Genomic DNA, 27,295 nt, shown 5'->3' with positions numbered 1-27,295 from the left:
ATAACATACCCTTTGTGGTACAGACACCCTTGCTTGCCTACATTTATTTCCCCAGGGCTTAGTGCAGTATCTGGCACATGCTAAGTGTTCAATAATTTTTTATTTATTCATTAAATTTTTCCTTTTATGGGTGAAATGAATTGATGCCAGGCACAAATATACTTTGGGAAAAAGATAAGGAGAAACTTAAAAACATTGAAGTCAAATTCAGACATATTGATAACCAGTAACTAGAGTGACTGATATGTGATGGAGTAAGACAAACAAATTATGATATAAATCTTGTCATTTTCTTGTATCCCTTTAGCCCAATGGACTTTGCTCAACCTGTGTCCTTCAAAAATGCAGACATTGGTCGATGTATAGATCACAAACCTGGTGAAGGAGAGGTTGAAGTTACTCCAGACCAAATAGTTTTCCCAACTGATTCTACCCTTGAAGAAGATAAAGAGACTACACCAGCCTTTCCAAAATTCCCCTCTCCACCGCCTACACCTATTCTTGTTCATGTAAGTCTTTATATTCACTCAAGCATCAAGATGAAAACAATGGCATTATTACTAGAGAAGAATAATAGGTGCCTCTGAAATACTATTATTTAACTCTACTTCTCTTTTGAACTAATCATTTCTCTTAAGAAATGTAGATGAGTCAAACTAGGTAATATTTTCAGACTATACATGTTAATATTTCTTTTCCCCTAAATAAGATTGTGGCATCTTGAAACAGGAATAATCTTTGAAATAGGTATAATCTTTCTCTATACTTCTTCCAAATCATTCATTCCATAAACTCAACACATAAGAGTTAGGTAGACATAAAAGGCTACTGCATGTTGAAAAACATCACTATCAACAATAGAAACAATAATGATGATGAAGATAGCTACCACTTATAAAGCACTTTAAGGTTTGCAAATAAACACTTTATAGATGTAATTTGATCTTCACAATAATCCTGGGAGGTAGGTGCTATTTCTATCTTCATTTTATAGTTGAGGAAATGAGGCTGAGTAAAGTTAAAGTGACTTGCCTAGGATGACACAACTACTAAGTTCTGAGACAGTTTTGAATCTCAGAAAAAAAGTCATTTTTCTCCAGTTTCAACAACCACCATTTTAAAAGCACCTATTCTATGTGAGATCCTGGGCTATAAAGACAGGAAAAGAGAGACAGAGAGAGAGGAGAAGGGGAGAGAAAGAAGGAGGGAGGGGAAGAGAGAAAGAGACAAAAAAGATAGTGGGTAGGGAAAGGGGGAGAGCGAGAGAGGAAGGAAGGAAAGGAGGGAGTGAGGGAGGGAGGGAGGAAGGGTGAAAAAAGAGGTTAGGAAGCTTATATTGGGAATGATATGATCTGCATAGAAATATGCAAATACACTGGTTTCTTTAAATGTCACCCCTTAGCTTCCCTCTATCTGTTCCACTTCTGCCCACTGGAGCATTAAAATAAAATCCCTCTTCTACCATGACAGCCCTCTAGAAGTTTAAAGACAGTTATTATATCCTCTCTAAAATGACTTTTTTGAGTCTATCTTCTTGACTACAAGTTTTCAAAAATCACCATAAATGCTTTCTTGAGAACACTTACAAAGTCTTCCATTTTAATGCCCTAGGATATAATTTCTGTAGACGTAGAGATAAAATCTCTTTCAGAGTCAACATAGTATACCCTTTTGTTGTTGTTAGTTGCATCTGACTCAGTGACCCCATTTAGTGTTTTCTTGGCAAAGATACTGGAGTAGTTTGCCATTCCATTCTCCAGCTCATTTTACAAATGAGGAACTGAAGCAAATAGGCTTAAGTAAATTGCTCATGGTCACAGAGCTAGTCAGTGTTTGACTTCCTGCCTTCAACCCCAATTCTCTATCTTCTGTAACACCTAGCTGCCCCAATATAATTTAATATTAACTATTTGTAAAATGTTTAGCATAATGCCCCAAAAATAGTAGATGCTATATAAATCCTTTTTCCCTTCCCTTCTCTTCCCTTCCCATTCCTATCTGATGGAGAAATGTACTTAGTGAGGAAGAAAGCAAGAGTCAAATGGTTCTATTTTCTCTTTACAATCTGTTAACATGATACCAATTCATCATTGAAACATGGATTTGGAGCAAAAAGGGACCTCGGAACCCATCCAACTCAAACCCCTCATTTTACAGATGAGGTAATTGAGCCCCTGAGATATGTAGTACTAGTCCATGGTGAAAAGGATAGTAAGCAAGAGAATTGGAATTTTAACACAAGTCCTTTGATCCCAAATCCAGTATTTTTTTCCCACTGTACCATATTATAGTAGAAAAATTTCTCTATCCAATAAAAAGTCCAATCAGAAATTTTTTTTTCTAGTCATTGCCTGAGAAAGGGGAAACTCTATTAATACAGATATCTCCTTTCTTTGTTAATCTTCTTATTCTGAACATAGCAAGAAAAGAAAGTCATTTCATTAACTGGGGCATTTTTCTAAGCTTCTCGTGTCTTTTTTTTCTTTCCTTTTTTGGCCTTGTGCCACCTTTTCTGTTTACGTACAAATCTGAGCTCATTAGAGCATTCTGTTTGAGTTCCATTGGTTTACTTGGGTCATAGGACTTAGAACTGGAAGAAATCTGAGAGTATCTGGTCCAATTTTGTATATGAGGAAATGGGGGCTTTGAAGAATTAAGTGATTTGGCCCAGTTAAATAAGCAGTAACACCAATGATATTTAAACCTAGATTCTCTGACTCCAAATTGAATTTTTTTTTCTGGAACATCATCAGTGTTATCCCTTTTTCTTCCTTGAGAATATTATTCCTTTATTCCTTCAGAAGCAGCTGGATTGCAGTTGATAAGAATTCTGGGTCAAAATAACAAACTTCAGATCAAGATCTGAGTTCAAATTCAGCTTCAGATATTTACTAGCTCTGTGTTAAATCACTTAACTTATATTTGCCTCAGTTTCCTCAACTCTAAAATGGAAATAATAATGGTAATAACCTTGCAAGATTTTTTTTAGTCTCAAATGAGTTAATATTTGTAAAAGAATTCTTAACATAATGCCTGGCACATAGTATACAATATAATAAAAATATATGATATGATATATAAATAGGATATTATATATATATATATAATATCTGCCTCTAAGAGAGAAAAGGGAAAGATATATATATATATATATATATATATATATATATATATATATATATATGATTAGTGGGTAGTCTCAGAGCTAAGAAGAGATTTAGGTTTGTATCCTATCTCTGACTCCTACAAATGCCTCTTAGCAAGGCATTTCACCTCCTAATACTCTAGGGCCATTCTACAGATGCAGAGAAGTCACCAATCTGTAATGTCAGTCAATCAAACAACAAGCATTTATTAAGTTCATACCAGGTGCTGTATTAAGTGCTAGAAATTAAAAAAAAAAATAAAAAACAGAAAGAAAAAACCATTCCCATTCTCAAGGAGCTCATAAGTCAATGGGGGAGATAACATGCAAAATCTACATGATCCTTATATACAAATAAGATTTAGATCTGATAAATAAGAGAAAAAAAATAGAAGGAAGGGAGAGCCCTCTTGTCTTGGAATTCTTCTATATCGGTAAATACACAGATCTAGTGGCTAACCCTAGCCATCTTTTCTACATTCTTTCTAGAATTTCTAGATGTTGAATTGTTTTCTATTCCTTTGAGCTTTTGGAATGATGTTTGCCTAAAATCTAGAATATACATGTAACTCTACCCAACTTTCCTTCCCTCGACTCTTACCCACTCTAAGATAGCAGAGTACCAAGTCTTCCAACTTTGAAATCTTGTTATTGGTCATTCTTCTCTCTTCCTCACCTCTTGTTTCTAATCAGTTACCCATGTCCTACCAATTCCAGCTGCACAAACTCTCTTCTATCTTTTCTTTCCTCTCCATTTCCATAATTCCTATATTTGTTTAGGGATTATTACAATAAATGTATCATATTTTATATTAGAACTATTGTTTGGGACTGCAGGTTCAGAACTGAAATCATTTTTGTCTTTGTACCCTCTTAGAATATTCCCTAACATATGATAAATACTTAACAAATTCTTATTGATATGTTGTATCCAGAGATATTTTGGAACTAGCTCATATCAGCTCTTGAGAATTGATTGTTAAATTTTTAATGTTAGCATTTAACCTTAAAAATCAGAAAGCACTACAAATCAAAGTTGATTTTTTTGTTATGATGGTTACCCAGATTTAAAGTGATGGGAGAAAATGACAATAATGAATATTAAACTTAGAAGCCACTCCTATCCCCAAATGTGGGGATAGCAAAATTATGATTTGTATACTTACTTTATATACCTTGGGTAAAACTTTCTTAGATGAAAAGTCATCATGAAAGGAAAAAGTTTAAGAAGCCCTGCTTTAGTAGCCCCAATAAGTTCCATTAATTAATTAATAGGGACTGTGTTGTATAAACTTATTACCTCCAGCAGTACTCCCTATATTTTGAGTGAACCAAACTTGCAGTTCAGATACCAATGCGGGTAGATACCTGCTTTCCAACTTAAAAGTCTTGAAAAGTCACTTAGAGGAAGGGGATTTTAAGTCTTGAGTCACACAGCAATGTCAGAGGCAGAAATAAAATTTGTGTCTTCCTCTTTCTAAAACTGGTTATCTAACTAGGTAAGCACTATTAAAATCATCTCCATTTTATAGAAGAGAAAACAGGCTCAAAAATGAGAAATGAAACTCAACAAATATTGGGAAACAGTTCTTTGTTAGAACTAAATCCATAAAAGTAATGTCTCATATGGTTTTAATCATATGTTAAAAAGCAGAACATATATAATGCAGTCTATTTGTAAGTTGGATTCTTCATATATATGAACTTGAGGTTCAGCTGATAAGACCTAGTTTCTTTATATGTGTATATGTATGTATAAATATATATATGTATTTTTTAAATTAAGAATATATATTATACAATCCATTTTAATCTGGGAACTACATATATGTGTGTGTGAATATATATATTTATATATATATGTGTATGCATACATATATATACATATATATATACACATACACATACACACATATATATGAACTTGAGATCCAACATGTGTATGTATGTGTGTGTGTGTGTAAACTTGAGGTCCAGCTAGTGGATATAAGACATAAATATAAATGAACTTGAGGTCCAAACACTGTGTGTGGATGTGTGTGTGTCTATATCTATATATCTATATATAAACTTGAGATCTAGCTAGTGAATGTGTGTGTGTATGTGTGTGTGTGTATGTGCATGAACTTGAGGTTCAGCTGGTGGATATAGATATAGATTCAGATATAAATACAGATGAACTTGAAATCCAGCTAGTATGTGTATGTATGTATGTGTATAGATATGAACTTGAGGTCCAGCTGATAAGACGGTAAGACCTTTTCTCCAGAAAGTATCCCTCTAAATCACTTACATCAACTAATCATTGCAGCAGCTACCTCTTCTTTATACCCTTCTGTCCCCCAAAATACAAAACGGTATTTCTGTTTGGATTTACCACATTCTAGGGATAACTCTATGCCAAAACATATTCACAGGCTCAAGAACCTCTAGAAACAGTCCTATCCTATTTACAGGATTCAATATCGTTTCCCAGACTCAACCACAGAACAATCTGTTAGCAGAATGAATCCACCAAAGCTAGTCTGAGAGACCTGATGATATAGAGTACCCCTGGGATAAAGGAGAATTGAGAAAGTTTGAAGCAAAATAGAGGAAATTAAGCCTGTTTTCATACTGAAAAGATTGCTTCACTAAGTGTTTTCGAAACATTCAGTTTTCAGATTTAACATTTTAAGTGGAAACCAGCTATAACTAGCAGCAATATTTTCTCATAAAACCTCCATTCTTATCAGAGGAAAGACCAAGATTCTCAGAAATCCAGTTTAAAAGTTCTCTGATTATACTCAAACCTCCAAAAGGGTACTTTAAATTCTTGAATACAGAAGCAGTAGTATATTCTGTCAAACTCCAGGGATATTTCTTGGGGTGAGGGGAAATAAGGAAGGGAGAGGGGAGACATTTTGTCTGCTGGTAACTAGTCCTCTTGAAGTATGCATTGTATTTGTACCAAGTGTTTGTTTATGGCTTGCTTTGCTTGAGTGGGTTTACATGCCCAGAAAGTTGAACTTTTAACCTCAGTCAAGAGGCTGAAATGTGAAAGCTGGGAGAGTAGGATTGAGCTGAGTATATTAAAAATATCATTGTATTGGGTGGCCATGAAAGCTATTTCTCTGTCGGGACCGATGCTGCTGTTTTAAAAGCTAGTAAAGCATTTTCCTGAACAAAGAACAAATATTTCTAGACACTAATGAGTATTTAAAAGCAAAATGGAACATAGACACAGTACTTCAAGAAGTTCTATTTTATTCAGTCTAATGTTCCAATTATATAAAGAAGGCTTTATTGCATCTAAAATTTCTAACAGCTCATGGACAGGGAACTGGCCATACTTTAATTTGCCACTAAATAGTAAGGGAGTCATCATTCTAAAATACTCAAAGTAATGTTGTGAAAAGAATCCAAAGGCTAAATCTCAGCATTTGATCATTTATTTATTGGAGGATGTTGTAAAGGAGCATATCGCTTGCTATGAAGATTTTTATCACAAATCAATTGGCAAGTTTAAGAATATCTTGGAAGGAGAAAATGATAGATTTTTCCTACATTTTAACAGTCGGCCATACTAATGACAAGCCAAGGATACATCTTATTCAAGGCCGGTTTAAAGAATGAAACTCATATCTAGCCTGTTATTCTGCACCCCAGATGTTCCAGAGAAATGCTTGCTAACTAACAAAATGCTAGACAGAGATCAAAAATTCATTTCATTGGGGTCATACGTCCACCAGCAGGGGAAATGATGATTTCTTCTTACTGACCTGAAATGATGAGAATGTGCACTGGGGGTGAAAAGTTACTCCTTCCATTATCTATCAATGGCTCTGGCTACTTCAGTAAACAATTCCCTAGAACAGCATTCATTGCCTGTGTCCTTTTCTGCAGAGCTATCTAAGCCACCCAGGGATAGTCACTTTGCCAGATTTACAAGCAGCTATACAATAGAATTCTTGACTTGTATTTTACAGGATGTGGCAATTAAACAGTAAACATGATATTCTGATATTTTTTGTTACTGTTTTTTCCCCTTACATTAGTAGCACTTTTGCGTTATGACCACAAGGTGGCAGAAGTGTAACATGTTGAAATCGATTTGCACTTCTGTAACAAAGTATAGTTGCAATAGTGGGTTTAAAAAGTAAGTGCTTTTGGAACAAGATAGACCTAAACATTTCTGCCTGTCATGAGACTGGTGTACTTCTTTTACTTCGTATTAATATGAGGGGGGGTAAAGCCATCTTATGTATTGCATTGTATGTATTGCATCAGTATGCATTGCAATTAAGTCTTTTTAAAATGCTTCACTACAATCCTGATTTCATTAGCAAATACCAAAATAAAGTTATATTTATTCAAGGTAGAGAATTAGTCCTGAATCTTAGATGACAAAATATTGGTCTGTTTTGTTCTAATACATTTTCTGCTTCTCCTTTAAATTAAAAATTGAAAAATCTTTGCCCTATATTTGGAACCTGAAGACCCCATGATTAAATCAAATGCTTACCACCTGTCTGACTTATAGCTCCTCTCTTCATCTCTAAAGGAAAAAAAAAAAGATTGGCAAAGATGATTTTTAAGACCCTTTCCTGCTCTAACATTTATAATCCAACTAGTACTATCAAGTGAATATTCTACAGCTTCCATCTGATTAGAGATTTAGTAAAGCTCCACTCCCACCCCAACTCCCCCCACAATTTAACCCCAGGATTTAGATACATAATCCAATCCTCTTGTACATAGCAGTTCTCACTTTATAAACACAATTGCAAATTTCATTGTTTAAGGGAGATGGGAAGCAGATTTAATAAAAATCATTGTTTAGACTGCTGTTCAATAGTAAACAGCTGTAGTAGTAATCTTTGAGGGTATAGGATGGGGGTCACAAAACCAAAGTAGTTAATAGTTTCCAACTTTGTCATTAAATACTTAGTTACCTATTATAGGTTGCCATTATTTATCTTCTATGACCTTGACTAATCTGAAACAGTGTTTCATTAACCACTGCTTCCACCTAGTGTTATTTCCTACTTCTGGGGCAAAGTGGTTACAGAAGTCAAATCCATGGGTGGTTTTGACATCTTTTGCCTCAGTGCATAAAGCTTCTTTCAGAGTTTCTATTGTCTGTGGGAAATGCCTATATTTTCCACCTAAGGGAGGACCCCTTTGGCATTCTGGTGAAACCCAAGAACCCTTTTTGAGAATAATGTTTTTAAATGCCTAGAACAAAATGTTAGAGAATTTTATTGACATTGTTATCTTCTTAATGATGGTTATTGTTTTTAAGTTCACCAGTCCCAGGTCAAGAACGTTTGAGTCCTGATGATTTTTATAAAACCCCTGTCTTTTTCCAGTCAGGGATGGGGATGATTAAATAATGCCTTTTCCATAGATAGAGTGGCCTCTTAGGTCAGGATCAGCTATCTTCTAGTTTCATAGAGAACACAAAACATACTCTCCATTAGCTCTCAGAGGCACATGTTGAACCAGTTTTTATAGACTCAAGCATCCAGGTGACCTGGCCTGGGAAAGTACAGGTATTCTCTAGGATATACACCATAATTATTTTATATAATATTAGTGTAATTTTATCTTTTATTATTATTACTATTACAGCAGAGAAGTTCATAATTACCTTTCTATGTTAAAGTTGTAATCTGCAAGACTTTGAGGTAGCAAAACAACATCAAAATAACCTCCTGGTGATACTCCTTTAGGATATCTATTATTCCCTAATTCCTCATTCTTACCTGACTTTTTCAATCATTCCCTTTTCAAAGAGAATAGTGAATCTGTGTCATTGCAGAGAGAGTTTGGAGCAGTTTAATCAAATTCTGTCCTCTCATGGATTCATTCACTGCAGGCAGGAATCTATTACAGAATTTGCAGGAATGACCTTAGCAGGGTGAAAAGGTATGTGTATTATTGAGGCTATTTTCCTTGGAGATGGAGATATCTCAAATACATGAATAGATACCACTCCTCCACCCCAATTCTATTTGTAATTTGTAATATGGGCTGCTGAGACATTAAGCTCCTAAGACTTTTCCATCTGTGCTATTTTTTGCAGTTAGCCAGTGTGTCTAGGGGAAGGTGCTGTATATTCATCCCAAATGGGGTTCATTAGTGCAGATGAATAACATTTCCACCCACTGTTCTTTGAATATCAGTGTGGATTGTTGCCACAGAGTGTCTTTTTATAGCCAGCCCCTAAACATGCCATCTAGTCCTGGGGGTTAGGGGAGAGGGAGAAGGGGAATGCATTTCCATAAAGAATGACTTAAAAGCATTTTCAAAACACTTAAAGCATTTTACCTGCTGTTGCAGAGCTTTTCTGTTTGGCCTAACTTAACATAAGAAAAAAAGAGAGAGAAAGGGAAGAAGGGAAGAAATTTTTCCTTTTCAAATAGAAATTCCCTATGTTCTGATGCGTCACAATTGAGGCACACTATATAGGAAAGAACAAATTGTCTTGCAAGTATTGCTGAATCCTGCTCTTTGAATATCTATGCTGAGTCAGCATGAAGTCAGAGGGTAGGGCCAATCATAATGAAAGCGGACAGGACTCAAATGTAAATGTATTGGTCAAAGTGCAAGCTTTCTACTAAGAGTCATCATTGTTTAACAGCCTCCCTTGAATTAAGAAAGAAGGGAACAGGGACCAGTAGTCTCTGGTTATCTGTAGGAGTGAGAGCTTCAAGAGAAGGGCATGTCCAGCTAGTTATTTGTCTTACATGTCTATCTGTGGAAGAATACGATAGAATGCTGATAGCTCCTGGTGTGTAGTCTAGTTACAGTGAGTTACGGCTAAGAATGTGCTGGGTTGCCTAGCAACAAACCATTAAGGGTGTGAATATACCAACTTATAAGTATAATTCATTAACTTCAAAGTCTAAATACACCATGATTTTCTTAAAGTACCAGACTTTTGTTTAACGAGGAAAGAAAAAAGATGATAGGAAAAAAAAATGTGAAACATTTATTTTCTCTTTAGAAACCTCATATAATAATAGTAATACCTGGCATTTATATGACTTTAAAATTTATAAGGCAATTTATAGACATTATCACATAATCCCACATACTAGGTACATATTTTGACAGTTTACATGGTTGTGGACTTTCAAATGAACATATCTTCAGAAAACAAAGCTCATTTTAATGAAGTTGGCCTAAAAGTTCAGAAGGTCTGAGAAGTACTTCTGCCGTTTGAATGCTTTCTTGGTGGCAGCTGAACAGGGCCTGATACTATCACTTTCTCAGGAGCATATCTGTCCTGAGATGGTTCAGGGTTTGATGGGAGAGCCCGATTCCTCTTGCCAGATCCCTTGGCAGGGGAAATAGGATAGTCCTGCTTAGGTCTTAGCCAGATGTACCTGTCATATTCCTAAACATGAGTTTATCCTATGATAATAAGAACAATATTATATTAGCTCTGGACTGAGTTGCTAGCATCTATTTTGATGAGGTAGGAGAGATCCCCACTCTACAGCTTCCCCCTTTCTCCCCATGTTATCACTCCAGACTCTGCCCTCCCACCACCAGGCATGATAACAAGAACATTTTATGCTATTTTGAAGCAATTAGGGAAGAACAGTCTCTTTGTTCAGTAGCAAAGTCCATAGTTCCACCACTGACCATTACCTTGATGTTTCACAGGGACCCTGTGCTGCAGATACAGAACCAGCATTTTTGATAGGAAGCAAACAGTTTGGACTTTCAAGAAACAGCCATATTGCAATTGCTTTTGATGACACCAAAGTTAAAAACAGGTATGTCTAATTCTGATATCTAACAATAATTATAAAATAAAACAAGCACTAACAAAGGCAGGGCAAAGGGGTCTTCTTCCTGCTATCAATACAGTGTCCCTGATAATATATGCAACATTGAACTGTTGTTACCTATCTCTGTCAAGAGGACATTTCCCCCCCAAAAAAATTTTTTTTTTCATTTTAAAAAAAGAGAAAAGGGATCCTTGTTTCATTCCCTAACTAGAAAAAAAAAAAAAAAAAAAAAAAAACTGACAATCAGCAACTGATCCTTGACTTTCTAATAATAACTTCAAAACTTACAACATATTCTCTGATTTTGATATTTTTTTACATTTGCAGCCTCACAATTGAATTTGAAATACGAACTGAAGCTGAATCAGGTTTGATGTTTTACATGGCTCGGATCAATCATGCTGATTTTGCTACAGTCCAACTGAAAAATGGCATGGCCTACTTCAGCTATGATCTTGGAAGTGGTAACACAAGTACTATGATTGCCACCAAAATCAACGATGGTCAGTGGCACAAGGTATCAGGGCAAGGATATATGCCTTGCTTAGTTGAAATTGGAGGATCTCCTCCAATGGGTATCATCTAACCCTTCCAGGTATTATCTTTAATAGTAGGGGAAAGAGAAGGGAATGTTGGGGAAAATATAAGAGAGATTCAGGGAATAGAATTTGTTGACCCCTTCCAGTAAACTGTAAATTCTTGTATGATCTGGAAAAGCATTCCTGAACTCAAAAGTTTACACTATAAGATGGAACCTTTTAATATACTTTAGATGAGTACAGTTTCTAAAGAAATTATTTGGATCAACTTCTAAAAGCTCATCTCTATTCCCTAAAACCAGGATTATTATGGTACAGAAAATACTTTATAATATTATAATAATATATTATAATATAATATAATATTTTTGTTTGATGTGTTGATATGGCTGATAGAACTTGCTGATATCTTACCTGATGAAAAAAAAAAAAGGAGGGAAGACAGAAGGAAGGGAGGGAGGGAGGAAGGAAGGAAAGAAGGAAGGAAGAAAGGAAGGAAGGAAGGAAGGAAGGAAAGAGGAAGGGAAGGAGGGGAAAAGGAGGGAGGGAGGGAAGAAAGAAAGAAAGAAGGGAGAGGGAAGGAAGAAAGGGAGGGAAGAAGTAAGAGAGGAAAAAAGAAAGAGGAAAAAAAGGAAGGGAGAGAGGGAAGGAGGGAGTAGTATAGATGTGGTACAGAAAATACTTTACAATATTATTTCTTCACACCTCTGTCAGACTTTAAAAATAAAGCTTCCATATCCCTCTCTACTTCTAACTGACCCCACAAATTGTCAAAAAACCTTTTTTTAACTTTCAGTACAATTTATCACTTGATGTCAGATTCTAGCATATTAATTTGTCTCAATGGGACATCCATATTATACAAAAGAGCCAGAGAACCTTGCAAATAAAAATTCAAGGTAAGGCCAAGTTATTCTTGGAAAGTAGAATCATCATCAAGTAGCATTCAAAATTTATTCTTCAGTTAAATACAATGCTTTTAAATAAAATAGGCTATTGAGATGAGGAAGTAAGCAAAAATAGTTAATAGTCTTATAAAGTAAGGAATTTGAGGGGAGGGTTGGGATAGGGGATAGGAGTAGGGGGGTAGGAGGTAGGAGATAAAGGTAAAGGGTAGAAGGTAAGGGTAGGGGAGGAGTTAGGTACTCTTACTCCAAACTGTAATTCACATTTTAAGGTCTTTCCTGACCTAAAAATTTATCTGACTCTGCTTTGACCATCATGTGCTAATCTTTTTCACATTCTATGTGAATCTCTCACCTATGTCATAGTAGGCTATGATTCCTCAGAGAATAATACTGCAGAATGAGCAAAAAAAAAAAAAAAAAATTGAGAACCATTGCAGTATAAATTTAGGCTACCATTTCATTAGTTCATGGAATCCTTTTCATATGTATATATATGAAATTTGGCATATATTCTTATGCCCAAATCTCTGTTCATCTCCATACTTTCCTCTACCCGAGAGACATATTTACCTCATTTTTACAATGTAATAATCTGTCATATTCCTCCCTGAGTTTCATATCAATCTACTCAGCTGCTACAGAGATGTTTGAACAGCTGTAGAGGGGTTCATGATAAAATATCTACCTTTTTTCCCCGAATAACTCAACAACTGCTGTTTCCTCATACTGCTTTCTATCTCAGTTATTAGAAGTGCAAACTTGGTAGAAATGCAAACTCAGCTATCTCTGCTCCTGTTCTTTAAACAGAATGAAACTAGACCCACAAAATCGCTTTAAATTCACAAGGACTAGAAGTTCCTGATTCTAATCTCTTTGTATATATGAAATCTGACCAATCTTGGTTATTATGACTACTTAATGTAACATGTTTCTTTGAAAAAATAGATTAAGATCTCCCGAACCAAGCAAGAAGGAATATTACTTGTAGATGGTGCTTCGAACAGGACAACCAGCCCCAAGAAAGCCGATATCCTAGATGTAGTGGGGATGCTGTATGTTGGAGGGCTGCCCATCAACTATACAACAAGAAGAATTGGTCCAGTAAGAACTTAAAATATCACTGTTTTCAGGAAATTATTTGGATATCAAACTTTCTCTTTTTAAAAATCTTATTTATTTAATTTTATCCCCAGTTACATTTAAAACATTTTTACATGCTTTAAAAAAAAAAAAAAAAAAAAAACTTTTGAGTTCCAGATTCTCTCCCTTATGCTCACCTCCAGCCATCATTTAGAAACCACATGTGAAGTTATGCAAAATATTTCCATAAAAGTCAGGACATCAAATTTTCTTTGGGAACCTTTACAGCCCTTTACTCAACTTTTAAAAAATCTACTTAGGATACCATGTTTAATGGTCTTTTTAAGAGACTTAATTTTTTTTTCTTTAAGTGTGTGAGGGAAGGCATCCACAGATCAAAATAGAGTGCCAGGCCCCCAGTCAGGAATTCTTGAATTCAAATCCAAACTGCTACACAGTAGTTATGTAACCATGGCCAAACTGTTTAATGTCTGTTTGCCTCAATTATTTATCAGTAAAATGAAAATAATAATAGCACTACAACCCAGTGTTGTTATGAGAATCAAATGAGAAATATAAAGATCTTAGCACAGTCTCTAAAACATAGCACTTTGTAAATGTTAACTATCAAAATTATTATTAGCTATAGGAAAAGATGCTAGAAATTTTTGGAGCATCTATCATAGGCCTTTTTTGAGCATAAGATCATAAATTTAGAGTTGGAACCATTTCATTTTTTTTTATTATTATTTAATTACTTTTTGTTGACAGAACCCATGCCAGGGTAATTTTTTACAACATTATCCCTTGCACTCACTTCTGGAACCATTTCATTTTACAGGTGAATACAGAAGTAGAATATTTAAGTGACTAGTCCAGGTCACAAAGGTAGCTCCTTGCAGAGTGGGAACTAGAAACCAACTACCTCCCCCCTTCCCCCATTCCAATCTAATGTTGTTGAAGGGATTTGTTTTATTTTTCCCACTTCATCATACTATCTCACATTTGTATTAATAGAGAATTCCTTGTATACAAGCAGGTTCAGATCCTGCCTTTGGCACACACTGTCTCTGCAGCTCTAAGCAGAACATTTAATATCCCATTGCCCCCAAATTTAGCATTTTGGTGCTCTAAGAGGAACATTTACAGGAACATTGAGGAACAGATTCAGAGCTCCATTGAAGTCAGATAAAAGCATATTTCTAGAAGATAAAAGCACATTTCTAGAAACAAAAAGAAAAACAAACAAAACTTGCTCACCTATGTTCACTTACTAGTTATGTATTTGCCTTTGGCAAAATACTGAATTGCTCTATATCTCAGTTTTATTATCTATAAAATGGAAGCACCGGTATTTGCTCTGTTGGTAAGGAGAGAACTCACACATGGCAAGCGCTCACAAGGTAGTCAGAAAAAGTGAGAAGGTGTTGTGCTCTATGAACAAAGCAGAATTTAATTAGCTCAGAAGAAATGTGAGATGCACAAAGTTAGAGAAGCCATCTCAAATATTCATATGGAATATTTGTTTCTGACCTGTGGCAGAACATTCCGAGCTTATATTAGTCTGATCAGACAGACAGACACACTGTGACTCCACTCTATCATAATGAAATCATTTTGGTCGTCTTCCATAGTGAAGGACATCAACCAACTGTGTGGCACAGTGGGAGGAAAACTGAATTTAAAGTTATAGGTACATTGTCCAAATTATGATTCTAATATTTACGAGTCAGATTCAGGCTCTCATCTCTGTATTTATAAAAAAGAGAATGTGGGCAAGATGATGCTCACATCCCCTTCAGCTCTATAATCCTTCCTCATGATGTTTTGAGGATGCTTGGAATGTCATAGGTAAAAAGCAACTTATAAATTTAGTAATTCTATACAAAAACAAGGAATTATTATGCAAAGGTAAGTTCTAATTAGGCATGTTTCCATAGATAAATGGGGATATTTGGAGTTCTTCCTGAAAACCCTAGTGTTAATTTTCTTCCAATGTATTCACTATCTATTGGATGTACTATCTCTGGCCATCAAAAATGAGTGCCAAAATCTTTGTAACCAGTTCAGAAAAATGGTTAAAAAGCAAATGACATTATTATTTTATTAACCAAATGGGGAAAAGTTATTATTTGAAAAGAATTTAGATGCCTAAATCATACTTAGTTACAGAAATGAAGCAAAAAAAGATTTTAAGATTTAGAAAATTTTATTCTTAAATGCAATTTACAATATGTACCATATAAACAGGCCATTGCTTATAGTCATATAGAGCTTACAAATAAATGTTTAACAAATCAGTGTTTTCATGGGACTGCTCACAAACACCATTAACCATATAATCAATTGATCAGAAGCACTTATTAAGCAATTATTCTATGCCAGGAAGTGTACAAGGTACACTACAATTAAAAAGTGAAAGATTCTTGGTCCTCAAAGAAATCACATTCTTACACATGCCAGGCAATTTGCCGAGGACTTTGAGGACAGTTGCCCAAATGCTCTTTACTTACATCCTAAAACTTGAGGTTTAAACTAGACCAGTCTTTAAAATTTTTCCAATTGTAATCGATTATTTCCTTTAAAGAGTTTCTCACTCTTAATAATGTTTCTTGGTGAAGAAAAAGGCTTGTAAACATTTTAAATGTTTGTTTTGAAATTTTAGGTTGTCTACAGTATTGATGGCTGCATGAAGAATCTTAAAATGACAGAGGCTCCTGCAGACCTTGAAAATCCAACCTCTAGCTTCAATGTTGGCTCATGTTATGTAAATGCTCAAAAAGGAACATATTTTGATGGAACAGGCTTTGCCAAAGCAGGTAAGGCTAATGTTGAATATTAATATACACATGGCATATATAATATGAACAATACATGCATAATATATGCATATTATATGTGGAATATATTGTGTACTTATCAAATTTATTATACATAATATACAAATAAATATAGACTAATTGTATAGTATGTAACATTATCTCTTTGTGTGTATATAAATGTGTATAATTATATGTGTGTGAATTTCATGCAAGTTGAAAAAAAGTCTTCTAATTCCTGGATTTATGCTAGAAATGATATTAATTTACATGTGTATGATCAGCTAGAAAAAATCATTAAAAATAAGTATATCTGATCCTAAGCAACACATAATGAATCAATATCGGTCAACAAACATTTATTCAGTATGTACTATGAACCATGTTAAGCATTCAAGATACAAAAAAAGGCAAAACCAATTCCCCACCCACACAGAGTTCACATTCTTATAAAAAAGGAATGAATGGACAAACATTTATTGCAATATTAACCTTATAGAGTTACTATAATATAAGGAAAATAGTAAAATATTATCCTTTTCCCCAATGCCATGCTTAGAATAGCTCTTCCAACCTATCCATAGTTCCTTTTTTGAAAATCAATGCTTATCTCCAAGAAACCCTTTCCCTGATATCTCTCCAGCCATACCCCAAGAAGAAATTATCTCTCCCTCAAATTTTCTACAATACTTTTTCAGGTCTCCTTTTAGCCCTTCACAACTTGTATAGCACTTACTTGTATGGATGTTGCGTCCATTAGAATGTAAGTACTCTGAGGGCAGAGGCTGTTTATACTTTTGTCCTTGTATCCTTAGCTCCTAACACAGTGTGACATATAGTTGGCACTTAATACATGCTGACTGAATTGAATTGAGTCTCCTCTCTTTGAATTAGACAATTAGTTCCCTTTTAAGGAGTATTACAGTTTAATTTTTCATCTTTATTGTCTAAACACAGTCTAGTGATTTATAAATTGATACTGTGTGTAACAGTGATACTCAAATTAAAATCAGAGGCCCCTAAGATAAAAAGCAAAAAAAGGATTTATTACTATCTCAGGAGAAAGAGCAACTCCCAACAGATGAATTGTTGTCAGTAAAGAACTGCAAAGCACAAACTGCAAAACACAAGATTAAATAGATCCTAAATGCAGAAATCCCCACCCTCACCCCATCTTTTCTCCCATTGTTTGGGGAATTCCAGGCTTACCTTCTAACCTGGAAAATCTATCCCAGAAACAAAAGGATACTAGTAAATAACAAACTCTTTACCCATAAAGTACTTAAATGCCAATTAAAAAGTAGGGAAAAACAGGAGAGACAGTTAATCCAAGACAATGTAATACTTGCAGCTTTTTAGCTATAGCTCAACTTGTATTGCAAAGTCTCAAGTCACAATTAGGGCATAATTTAAGACCACATTCTCATGAGAGATCTTCACTCAGTTTATCCCATTCAATACTTTTAAAATGTAATTATATTTAAAATAACATAGGTCTTGGATATAGAAAAACTGAATTCATGTCTAGTCTCTAGCTAGATTCACTTGATCAAGGGAAAGTAACTGCCCAAAATGACAAAATTTCAGGATTAGAAGTGTAATACTGGAGAAAGTGAGGCAAGATAGAGATTAGAGAGTATTTAATAATTTATTTAAAAGGGGGAAATTTACTGGGACCAAATGGATCCATGGTTTGGTCCCAGGGCTGAATGAGACTATTGTCTCCAAGAATCCAGCAAATAATGTGAGTTCTCAATGATATATATACACACATGACTCAAACTCAGGGAGTAGATTGAGGCAGGGGGGTGGAGTCCAGGTGCTGAGATTGGGATCAGGACTCTGACAGGGTGGGGTGAGCCACCTGAGATGAGGGGAGGCATCTTGATAAAATGGTATCTGACATTCCAATAGCTTGGGATGGGGAGAGGCATTCTGATATTCTAAAACATAAGATCTTTTATCTTAATCAAATATTCTGATGAAGAGGGAAGGGAGGTTTTGCAGGACTAAGCTTTGAGCTCATAATTATATATATAATTATAAACTGAAGCAGAACAATTAGAGAAACTGAGTCAGGACTGGGTCAGGATAATTGGGAAAACTAAGGCAGGACAATAAAAAAGAACTGTGGCATAACAGAAGGAACCTTCCTTCAATTTCCTCATCTGTATATGTGTATTTCTTAAATTTTCATCATGATTGCAAAGGAGAAAGTTCTGGAAAAATCTAATCTAATGGTATCATTTTTGATTATATGTTAGTAGTTATCATTTATAGTCATCATTCTTACAGATATGACCACAACTTTCCCATAGTTCTAAAACCACCAATAACACCCCACTGCTTAACGAATAAAATAAAAGCCACTTGGGCTGGCTTCTAAGGCCCTTATAATTTGCCTCTAATTCACTTTGCCAACGTTCCTTTTACACTATTCTACTTCATCTTATAGTCCAATTGAACTTAATGCTGTTCCCCAATATTATCTTGCATTCTGTTTTCTGTGTATTTTCAGGGAGCATCCCCTATGATGGTGATAACTCCCTCCTCTTTTCTGCCCACTGAAATACTTCTTTTCCCTTGGTTACCATTCCTACCATGATGCCTTTTCTATTCCCTCCAGTTAATTGTATCTTTTCCCCCAATTTTCTGAAAACACTTTGGATTTCTCATTTGTCCCTCCTATATCCTCACTCATTTCATACTTTTTTTACATGTACATGCCATAACTGTATTAGAGTATATTTAGAAGAGAGGTCATGTTATAATGCTGAAGAAACTGAGGCAAGATAGAAATTAGAGAGTTTTTTAATATTTTATTTAGAGGGAGAGATTGGACTGGGGGCAAAACAGGATCCATGTTACCCCCAATGGCTGAATAGTACTGTTATCTCAAAGTATCCAGCAATGAGCAAGTAATTTCATAGACTTTTATAGGACTCCAGGGATGAGGAGAACAAAAGCAGGGGTGGGGGTGAGCACTGGTGAGTGGGTACTTCCAGGAACATACCATAAATTTGGTTCTGACAGGTTGGGGGTAAGGAAGAATCTTAAATTCTGATAAATTGGGAGGACTAGGAGCCACTGAGTCTGAGATAGGAAATATGCCCTCCTATCTCCATTTTATGACTCTTTGGAATGCTAGAGTAGCCAGGACTCCCAGCCCTAATTATTTCAGTTCTAATGATCAGGAAGGGGGTTGTCATCAGGAAAATTGAGACAGAACAATTTGGGGAAACTGAAGTAGAACAATTCAAGGAAACTGAGGCAGACCGATTAAGGGAAATTGAGATAGAACAATTAAAGGAAATTGTGGCATAACAATGTCACTTTAAGTCTTTGTACAGCCACTATTTAGTTTACATAGTACCTTGCATATAGTGGGCATTTAATAAATGTTTGTTGTTTCTTTCACTTGAATGATAGGTTAACATTTTAAATGAAATATGTGCAGAATTGTCAAGGTGAATATCTTTGTGCTCAGAATTTTTTTTTTTTTTCCTTTTCCTTCTACAGTTGGAGCTTACAAAGTAGGATTGGATCTTCTTGTGGAGTTTGAATTTCGTACAACTAGAACCACTGGTGTCCTCTTGGGAATCAGCAGCCAAAAAATGGATGGCATGGGCATTGAACTGGTAGATGAAAAAGTGAGTGCTCTTGAATGTATTGGTCATCTTGAAAATGCTTTGGAAATGTTCTCTTTGACCTCTTTATAAAAAAGTCTAATTGCATTGTATGTAAATAGAATGCCTATTTAGATAGAAAATTTCCCCTATCTCCTGGCTTAGTTCTTTGCCTATATATATATATATATATATATATATATATATATATAGAATATGCATTCTCTGGATTTATCTTGAGGTTAAAAGCATTTATTTCCCAGCAGACCTATTGTGAATTAACACTAGAACTTAGAATTCATATATAACATTTCACAAGATGTTGTACTAGATGAAAGATGTGATTCTTTCATTTGTCTCAACTAAAGCTACAAAAACAGTGATTCATATGAAACAAGTAATGAGCTAGCCTACAATCTACTTACTAGCTGTGTGATCCTGGACAAGTTATTTAACCCTATTTGTCTCAGTTTCCTCATCTATAAAAATGAGCTGGAGAAGGAAATAACAATAACACTTCAGAATCTTTGCCAAGAAAATCTCAAATAGGGTCACAGTGAAACAAGACTAAAAATGAATAAACAACAAACAACAGCCTCCTAATATGGCTGTGAGAAAAGAAAGGAAACCAAGGCTTTTTTCAAGAGCTTTCAACCAAAAATGTAATTAATTCCAAACCAGCTATCCAAAATAGGTAGGTTTCCAACTAAAAAACTCACTACTGAAATCTTATTGCTAGAAATATTAAAAAGAATTCCCCATAAAATGAGAGTGATGGTAAAGGTGAAATCCTGAATAACCCTGATTTCAAAGTCAATGGACTGTAATAATGAGATGATAGCTACTGTGAAAAATTTTTTTATCACACTATGTATCCTGATTTTTGATTCAGAGATAAAGTGAGTGTACAGATAATAAGCCTCTTACCATATTGAAATAGAAGGTTGTTTGGAATTTGTGACTTAGGTACGTGGCATAATGGATAATGTTGGATTAAAAGACTGGAAGACTGGCTCTATGGGCAAGTAATTTAACTTCTCTATCACAATCTGACCTCTCCATTAGGAAAATCTCTTTGACAACTGAGGCAACTGAGGTGGTTTGGAGGGAGACTTAAGGCAGGGACCCCAATTAGAGGTCTTATAACTAATTTCAATCCCACTGAAAAGAGAGGTAGTGAAGATGTAGCAGTTTGCTGTCTATGTAAGTAGAGAGAATATAATATATATGAGAGATATTGTGAAGATGGAAACAAAAAGTATTTGGCCATAAATTGAGTATAGAAGGTAAGACTAAGAAGTGAGGCATGAAACTGAAGTAGTTTGCCTGGATAACTAGGAAAATAGTAGTGTCCTCAAAATGCTTTTCTCTCTACCCACGCAACTACCACCAGACTTCTTGTCCTTATTACTTCTCGGCTGCACCATCATAATAGCCCCCTAATTGATCTATCTTCATCTAGTTTCCCTTTTCTTCAATCCATCCTCTACATTGCTTCCAAAAGTAGAATTTGACTATGTCACTCCCCTGCTGCTTTTCCCTGGCTCTCTTATCATCTCAAGCAAAATACAAACCCCTCTGTTTCCAAGGTAAAATCCTTCACAGTGTGGTTCTGACCATCTTTTAGATTTCAGATACAGATTTTCAAATATATTAGTACCATCTTTCTACACCTCCACATATTTAATAATCTATGCTTTAATCAAAGTGGCTTACTTAACATTCACCATGCATGACATTCCATATTTTGTCTCTATTCTTTTGCCTATTCTCCTCATCTAAAATATTCTTTCTTCCTCTGCCTCATGGAACCATAGCTTCCCTCAACAATCAGCTCAGGTGCTACCTTCTAAGAGAAGAGACATTTCTGATTCCCTTAGTAATTAATGCTCTCCATCTCACTCAAAACTACTTTATATTCATCATGTGTGTGCATGTAAATATAGACACATTCTTATATACATATATCTATGTATGTGCATAAAATTAACTTAGCATATATATAAAAACATACATATATATGCTTTTATATATACATATATATGTTGTTTCTCTTCTATAGAATATAATCTCAGTGAAGGCAATGACTTTCACTTTTGTTTTTGAAACCACAGTGCTTAGCAAGGTGTCTGATACATACAGATGTATAATAAATATTTGGTGAATTTAATTACACAGTTAAAAGAGGCAGTGGAAGCAATTCTATGACTATACATCTGCCATTCAGATGAATTTTCTTTTACATACTGCCTCTTCCAATTAGAATATGAGCCCCTTGAGAGATATAACTATGGTTGTTATTTTACTCAGATTGCCAGCTCTTAGCACAATGCTTTGCATGTAGTAACTGCCTAATAATGCTTCCTCCCCTTCTCCCCCCCCCCCCCACTCATTTACTCTTTCTAAGGTAGGGAATAGTGTGAAAAAAGACATGAAGAAGAGAAGGAACAAGGACCTATTCAGGAGATAGAAAACAGACCAGTTTGACCTGAGTATAAGAATGTAGGATGTAGAATGATATGAGATCTGGTAGAAGACTGGGGTTATACCACATCAAATAGGGCCTTGTCAATCAAGGGAGGCTGAACTTGAATTAGGAGGCAATAGGAAGCTACACAGCAATAACATAATTAGATCTGGTGATAAAAATTCTTGATATTGAAAATGCTATCATTCTTGTGGAATGATAGATACATTATGGAAGCAGAATTGAAATAGCATTCTTGGTTTCAAGAATGGATTGGCAATGGAAAAGAGAGCATGTGGAAAGACTTGTGTATCTGGGTAGGAGATAATGCTCCCGTTCCAATTGCTTCACATAGTAGCAGGAAGAATAGAAAGATGAGGAGTCATTACAGATTGTACTGTGGGGGAATCAACAAGATTTGGTCATTACCAGCATTTTTACTGAATGCCCCATATGCTGGGAATTCTGTCTCTTCTGTCTTCATTGGCTTCTGTTAAGTTTCAACTAAAATCCTACCTTCCACAGGATGCCTTTCCCAAATCCTCTAAATGTAGTACCTCTTCTCTGAGACTGTGTGTGTGTGTGTGTGTGTGTTGTCTCCTGTTTCTAGATAGTTTTTTCAATATTGACTCCCTGGTTAGTTTTCCTTGAGGTCAGAGACTGTGTGTGTGTGTTTTTTTTTTTTTTTTAATTTATCTTTCTTTATATTCCCAGTACTTAACACAGTACTAGCACATAGTGTATACTTAACAAACATTTGTTGACTTGACTGGGTGGATGCTATATGTGAAAGAAGTTGATTGTTTCTAATTTTAACCATAGAGGGATACAAGGAAATAGGAAAAATTTCATAATTATTTTATGCAACCAGCCAGATATAAAAAGAGAAATAATTAAAAAAAAAAAACTTCCTAATCCTTAAAACTGAAAAAGTAAAGTATAATAGGAAGTCTCAAGAGATAGGGAGTTTCCCCATTAATAGAAATCTTTGAGTAAAGGTTGGATATACCCCTTGTCTGGAATTTGGTAGAGGGAATAATGCTTTAGTATTAGTTGGACTCACTCCCTGAAGTACAATTCAGGATCTTGTGAAAACCCACATAAAGGCCTAAATTATTGCTGCAGCAAACAGTAACACAAAAACAACAACAAAGAAGAGCCAGGTGTGCAGAGGAGGAATCTAATTTTAAAATATTCATTAAGTGACTGTTATGTGTAAGGTACTAAATTGGGTTCAGAGGGAAAAAAGATATAGGCACAGTTCTCAAAGAGCTTACAATGTCTGGTAGAGTGGAAAGAGGAGGTGGAGTCAGAGAACCTGAGTTCAAATATCAATCACTGATCCTTACTGTGTGACCTGTGATTCAGTTTCCTCATCTGGAAAATGTGGAGGTTGGATTAGATGATCTCTGAGTTCTCATCCTCTCTGGATAAAAGATCCTAATAGGGGAAAAAAAAAAAAATATATATATATATATATATATATATATATATATATATATATATGTTGATAGGCACATGCTATTCTTTCCTGAACTCAGAACACTTATTAATTCACTACTGACTTAGGTGCTCCCAGATGAAAATAACTAGTTCAAATAGTTTTAAGTAGCGACAGACCCCCAAATTATTTTTAACTAATAACCTGTGTGATCTAAGGATTCTCTCTACATTTTTTATTGTTGAGTTCAGTCTTTCTTTTTTTTTTTTCCCAGACATATCCAATTGCCTCTGTCCTATCCATTATTACTGCTATATCTTTCTAGTGTATTTTCATGTGAAGTTTAATTATATCCATTTCTTCACCATCCTCAGAATGGGGGGGAAAATCCCCTCACATTTTCAAAATTATAAGAGCCGCTCATGTTATTGAGCACACATTTCGATCATTTAGGGAAAAAAAAAAACTTCAAATCTATATACTTCAAATATCTATATGCTGAGCTTTTCAGTAGCTAAGGTGCTGTCTAGCTGAAGGCCCTGAGCATCTATGGTGAGCATCTCTTTGAAATAAAACTCCTTATGCCATTTTTGAGCCACATGTATAAAATGAAGCATAAAAGAGAGGAAGCAAGTTGAAGGCTCAAAGAATAAATCCTAAGAACTCTTTTCACTGATGAATCAAATTAATGAATCGCTGTGAACTCATTACCTTTAAAACAAGATTGGAAGCATTTCAAAGAGGTCCGGTGAGTATTTAAAAATCAGAGAAATCTTTCAGCAAAATGTTTTGATCTATGCTTTCCAGTCTAAGGAGAGAAAAGACTAAGAATTTTAGAACTGTTGCCTGACTACTAAATCCTTGTTATCTGGCTCAAATGGATTTCAAATGTTCAAATGACAGAATTCTTATTGCCAGCTTAACATAACTTGACTATTGCTCTTGCTCCCACAAAACACCTTTATACACACATAATGCTCAGAGGCAAAATGGTGATTTGTAATCCATGCTGATCATATTTATATTTGAATTCCTGTCAAATTTATTTTGATATAATTTAACTATATTTCTTTGAACCTATTGGCCCTATTTTCTATTTTTCCATCAGTCAGTGCTGCTAATTTATCAAATTTAGAACTAGGGTGACATTACTCTAACTAGGCTATTCATAACTGTTTGATTTTCCCATCCCCAGCTCATGTTCCATGTGGATAATGGTGCTGGCCGGTTCACTGCTATTTATGATGCTGGTGTCCCTGGAGCTTTGTGTGATGGGGAGTGGCATAAGGTGACTGCAAACAAAATCAAACACCGAATAGAGTTGACAGTGGATGGACATCAGGTGGGAGCTCAGAGTCCAAACACTGCATCTACATCAGCTGATACAAATGATCCTGTCTTTGTTGGAGGGTACCCAGGTGAGTTAAGATAACAACAATCAACAATAACTCACATTTGTAAAGTGCCATAAGGTTTGACAGAACTAACTAGGATTTGTTGCTCTCAGTTCTTACACAGATGTTGTATTTGTGGATTGGAAAATGTTGAAAGTATTGAAATTTAATATCAGATTCTGCAGAAAATGTGTACTAGTACCTTTAGGGCCAATTTGTGTAACTCCTTCCACAAAATCCCCAATGACTTAAATGAGTGAATATCTTACGTAAAACATATGGGTTGAGTTTCATTGGTGGGAAGTTTGAGGATACAGGAAATGAATTTGGCTCATAACAGATGAAACATCTAACCTTAATTATGTTCTAAGCAGTTGTTCTTTCTGCTGCATTTTTGATTAACGTGACAGGGGAATCATAAAAATCAGTTATGAAATTACTTCTGGAGGTACTTGAAATTATTGGGTTTAACATAACTGACTTTCCCCTTCAGTTTTTAAAGAGCTCAGATTTATATTACAAAGAAGTCTTAACAAACAAAAAAAAAATAAACTGCATTTAAAAAGCCTTAGCCAGCACATTAAAAATGGCATATGAACCACTGTGTTATATGAAATGCCCATAAACAAGACTGATCAAGTTAGTTTGAAATAAGCCAAGTGCATATGATAGTAATAAATACAGTAATAATTTTTAAAACACCAAGGACTGCTTTTCATCATTTCACTATGAGGGAAATAGATCCACATTTATATATAACCTTTTTCCCCACACAAAGAAAGGCAAAATTACCATATTTTCATAATGAGAAAAATATTGGATCGATAGGCATCCTGCATAGTTTCTATCTCCTTGGTTGTTTTTGCATTTAAATGGTATTCACCTCTCTATCACTCAGGTAAAATTAAAGATATTATGAATGACAACAGAGTCAAATTTGTTCATTATCATATTCAGTAAGAGATGAGACTGAATGAGAATTAAATCAAAATTTTGTGGGAATTCTTCCTTCCTAAAGAAAGCAACTTTTGCAGAAATATTTTCATTCCTTTGGATTTTGCAGGAAATATTTTCTCCTGGTGTAAAAGCTGTTATAGAGCTTCTCTTAAAGAACTTTCTCTTACAGAGTTTCTCCATAAAAAGCTAATTTTCAGTCATCTGTTTTTAGATTCCTTATTATCTACTTGAGCAAATACAAGCCATTCTTTAAAATTCAAATTTTGAAGTTTTTCATAGCTATAAATTAATCATTTCCAACTCCTGGATAGATACTTCTTAAAAGCTGGAGAGTAGTAAAGAAGCATCTATATCTCATGACTTAAAATAAGCTTTGGCATTCTCTTGCTACAGTTTGAAACATTGATATCAAAATCCCTAGACAAGCTAGCCTTTTAAGATGAACTGCTGAGCTAATGAACTAACAGATATATAGCTAACTAGAAGTCTACCCTTGCAGTAACCCCTTTGCATTTTGTTTTTCAGATGGCCTCAATCAGTTTGGTCTTACAATCAATATCCCATTCAGAGGATGCATCCGCTCACTGAAGCTCACTAAAGGCACTTCCAAAGCTCTGGAAATTAACTTTGCAAAAGCCTTGGAGCTAAAGGGTGTTCAACCTATATCTTGTCCTGCCAACTAATAGAAAGAGCTTTAAATCCCAAGTCGGATTTTTGGAAACAAATATGTTAAATAAAACAAATATGCTTTACCTACATATATGAATAAAACTTGATGCAGCAAAATTGAATTCTCTCCATGATCCTTTCAAGTGGCATTCCTTTAGGGGAGATCTCAAACAAGTTTTAGATTAATTTCTCTTGCAGATCATTATTAATATTGAAACAAGTTCATCTGACCTAATAAAATGATGAAATTTTCAACATGTTTAAAAGTACATTTAAAGAATAGGAATACTCCTGCAATTTTTAAAAATATCAGTCTTTGGCCTGCTTCTAATTAATATTTTTAATTTTCCATGTGTATCCACTTTGTCATACTAAAAGGAAAAATGAGTTATTCTTTTTTGTGTGTACTTGGAAGGAAATCAACGCACTTTCTTTCCTTTCTAGTCTTAACATTATCATTATTACC

At 34.9% G+C, this 27,295-nt stretch overlaps 1 protein-coding gene across 5 annotated transcripts in view; it reads left to right on the top strand.

The window, feature by feature from the left end:
* The window catches only part of LAMA2 (laminin subunit alpha 2), a 747,833-nt gene extending 720,863 nt beyond the window's left edge, over positions 1 to 26,970 (top strand). For all 5 annotated transcript variants that reach the window (XM_023503203.2, XM_023503202.2, XM_031964285.1 and 2 more), the window contains 8 exons: positions 308 to 509; positions 10,802 to 10,914; positions 11,257 to 11,446; positions 13,322 to 13,477; positions 16,122 to 16,275; positions 19,795 to 19,925; positions 25,005 to 25,227; positions 26,686 to 26,970. In XM_023503203.2, the coding sequence (XP_023358971.1) occupies positions 308 to 509; positions 10,802 to 10,914; positions 11,257 to 11,446; positions 13,322 to 13,477; positions 16,122 to 16,275; positions 19,795 to 19,925; positions 25,005 to 25,227; positions 26,686 to 26,843 (1,327 nt within the window). In that variant the 3' untranslated portion in view covers positions 26,844 to 26,970. The remainder of the gene's footprint in view (positions 1 to 307; positions 510 to 10,801; positions 10,915 to 11,256; positions 11,447 to 13,321; positions 13,478 to 16,121; positions 16,276 to 19,794; positions 19,926 to 25,004; positions 25,228 to 26,685) is intronic.
* The last annotated feature ends 325 nt before the right edge of the window (positions 26,971 to 27,295 follow it).

This window comes from Sarcophilus harrisii, chromosome 4 (genome assembly GCF_902635505.1).
Source record: "Sarcophilus harrisii chromosome 4, mSarHar1.11, whole genome shotgun sequence".
NCBI lineage: Eukaryota > Metazoa > Chordata > Mammalia > Dasyuromorphia > Dasyuridae > Sarcophilus > Sarcophilus harrisii.
This window is presented reverse-complemented; position numbering and strand designations above follow the sequence as displayed.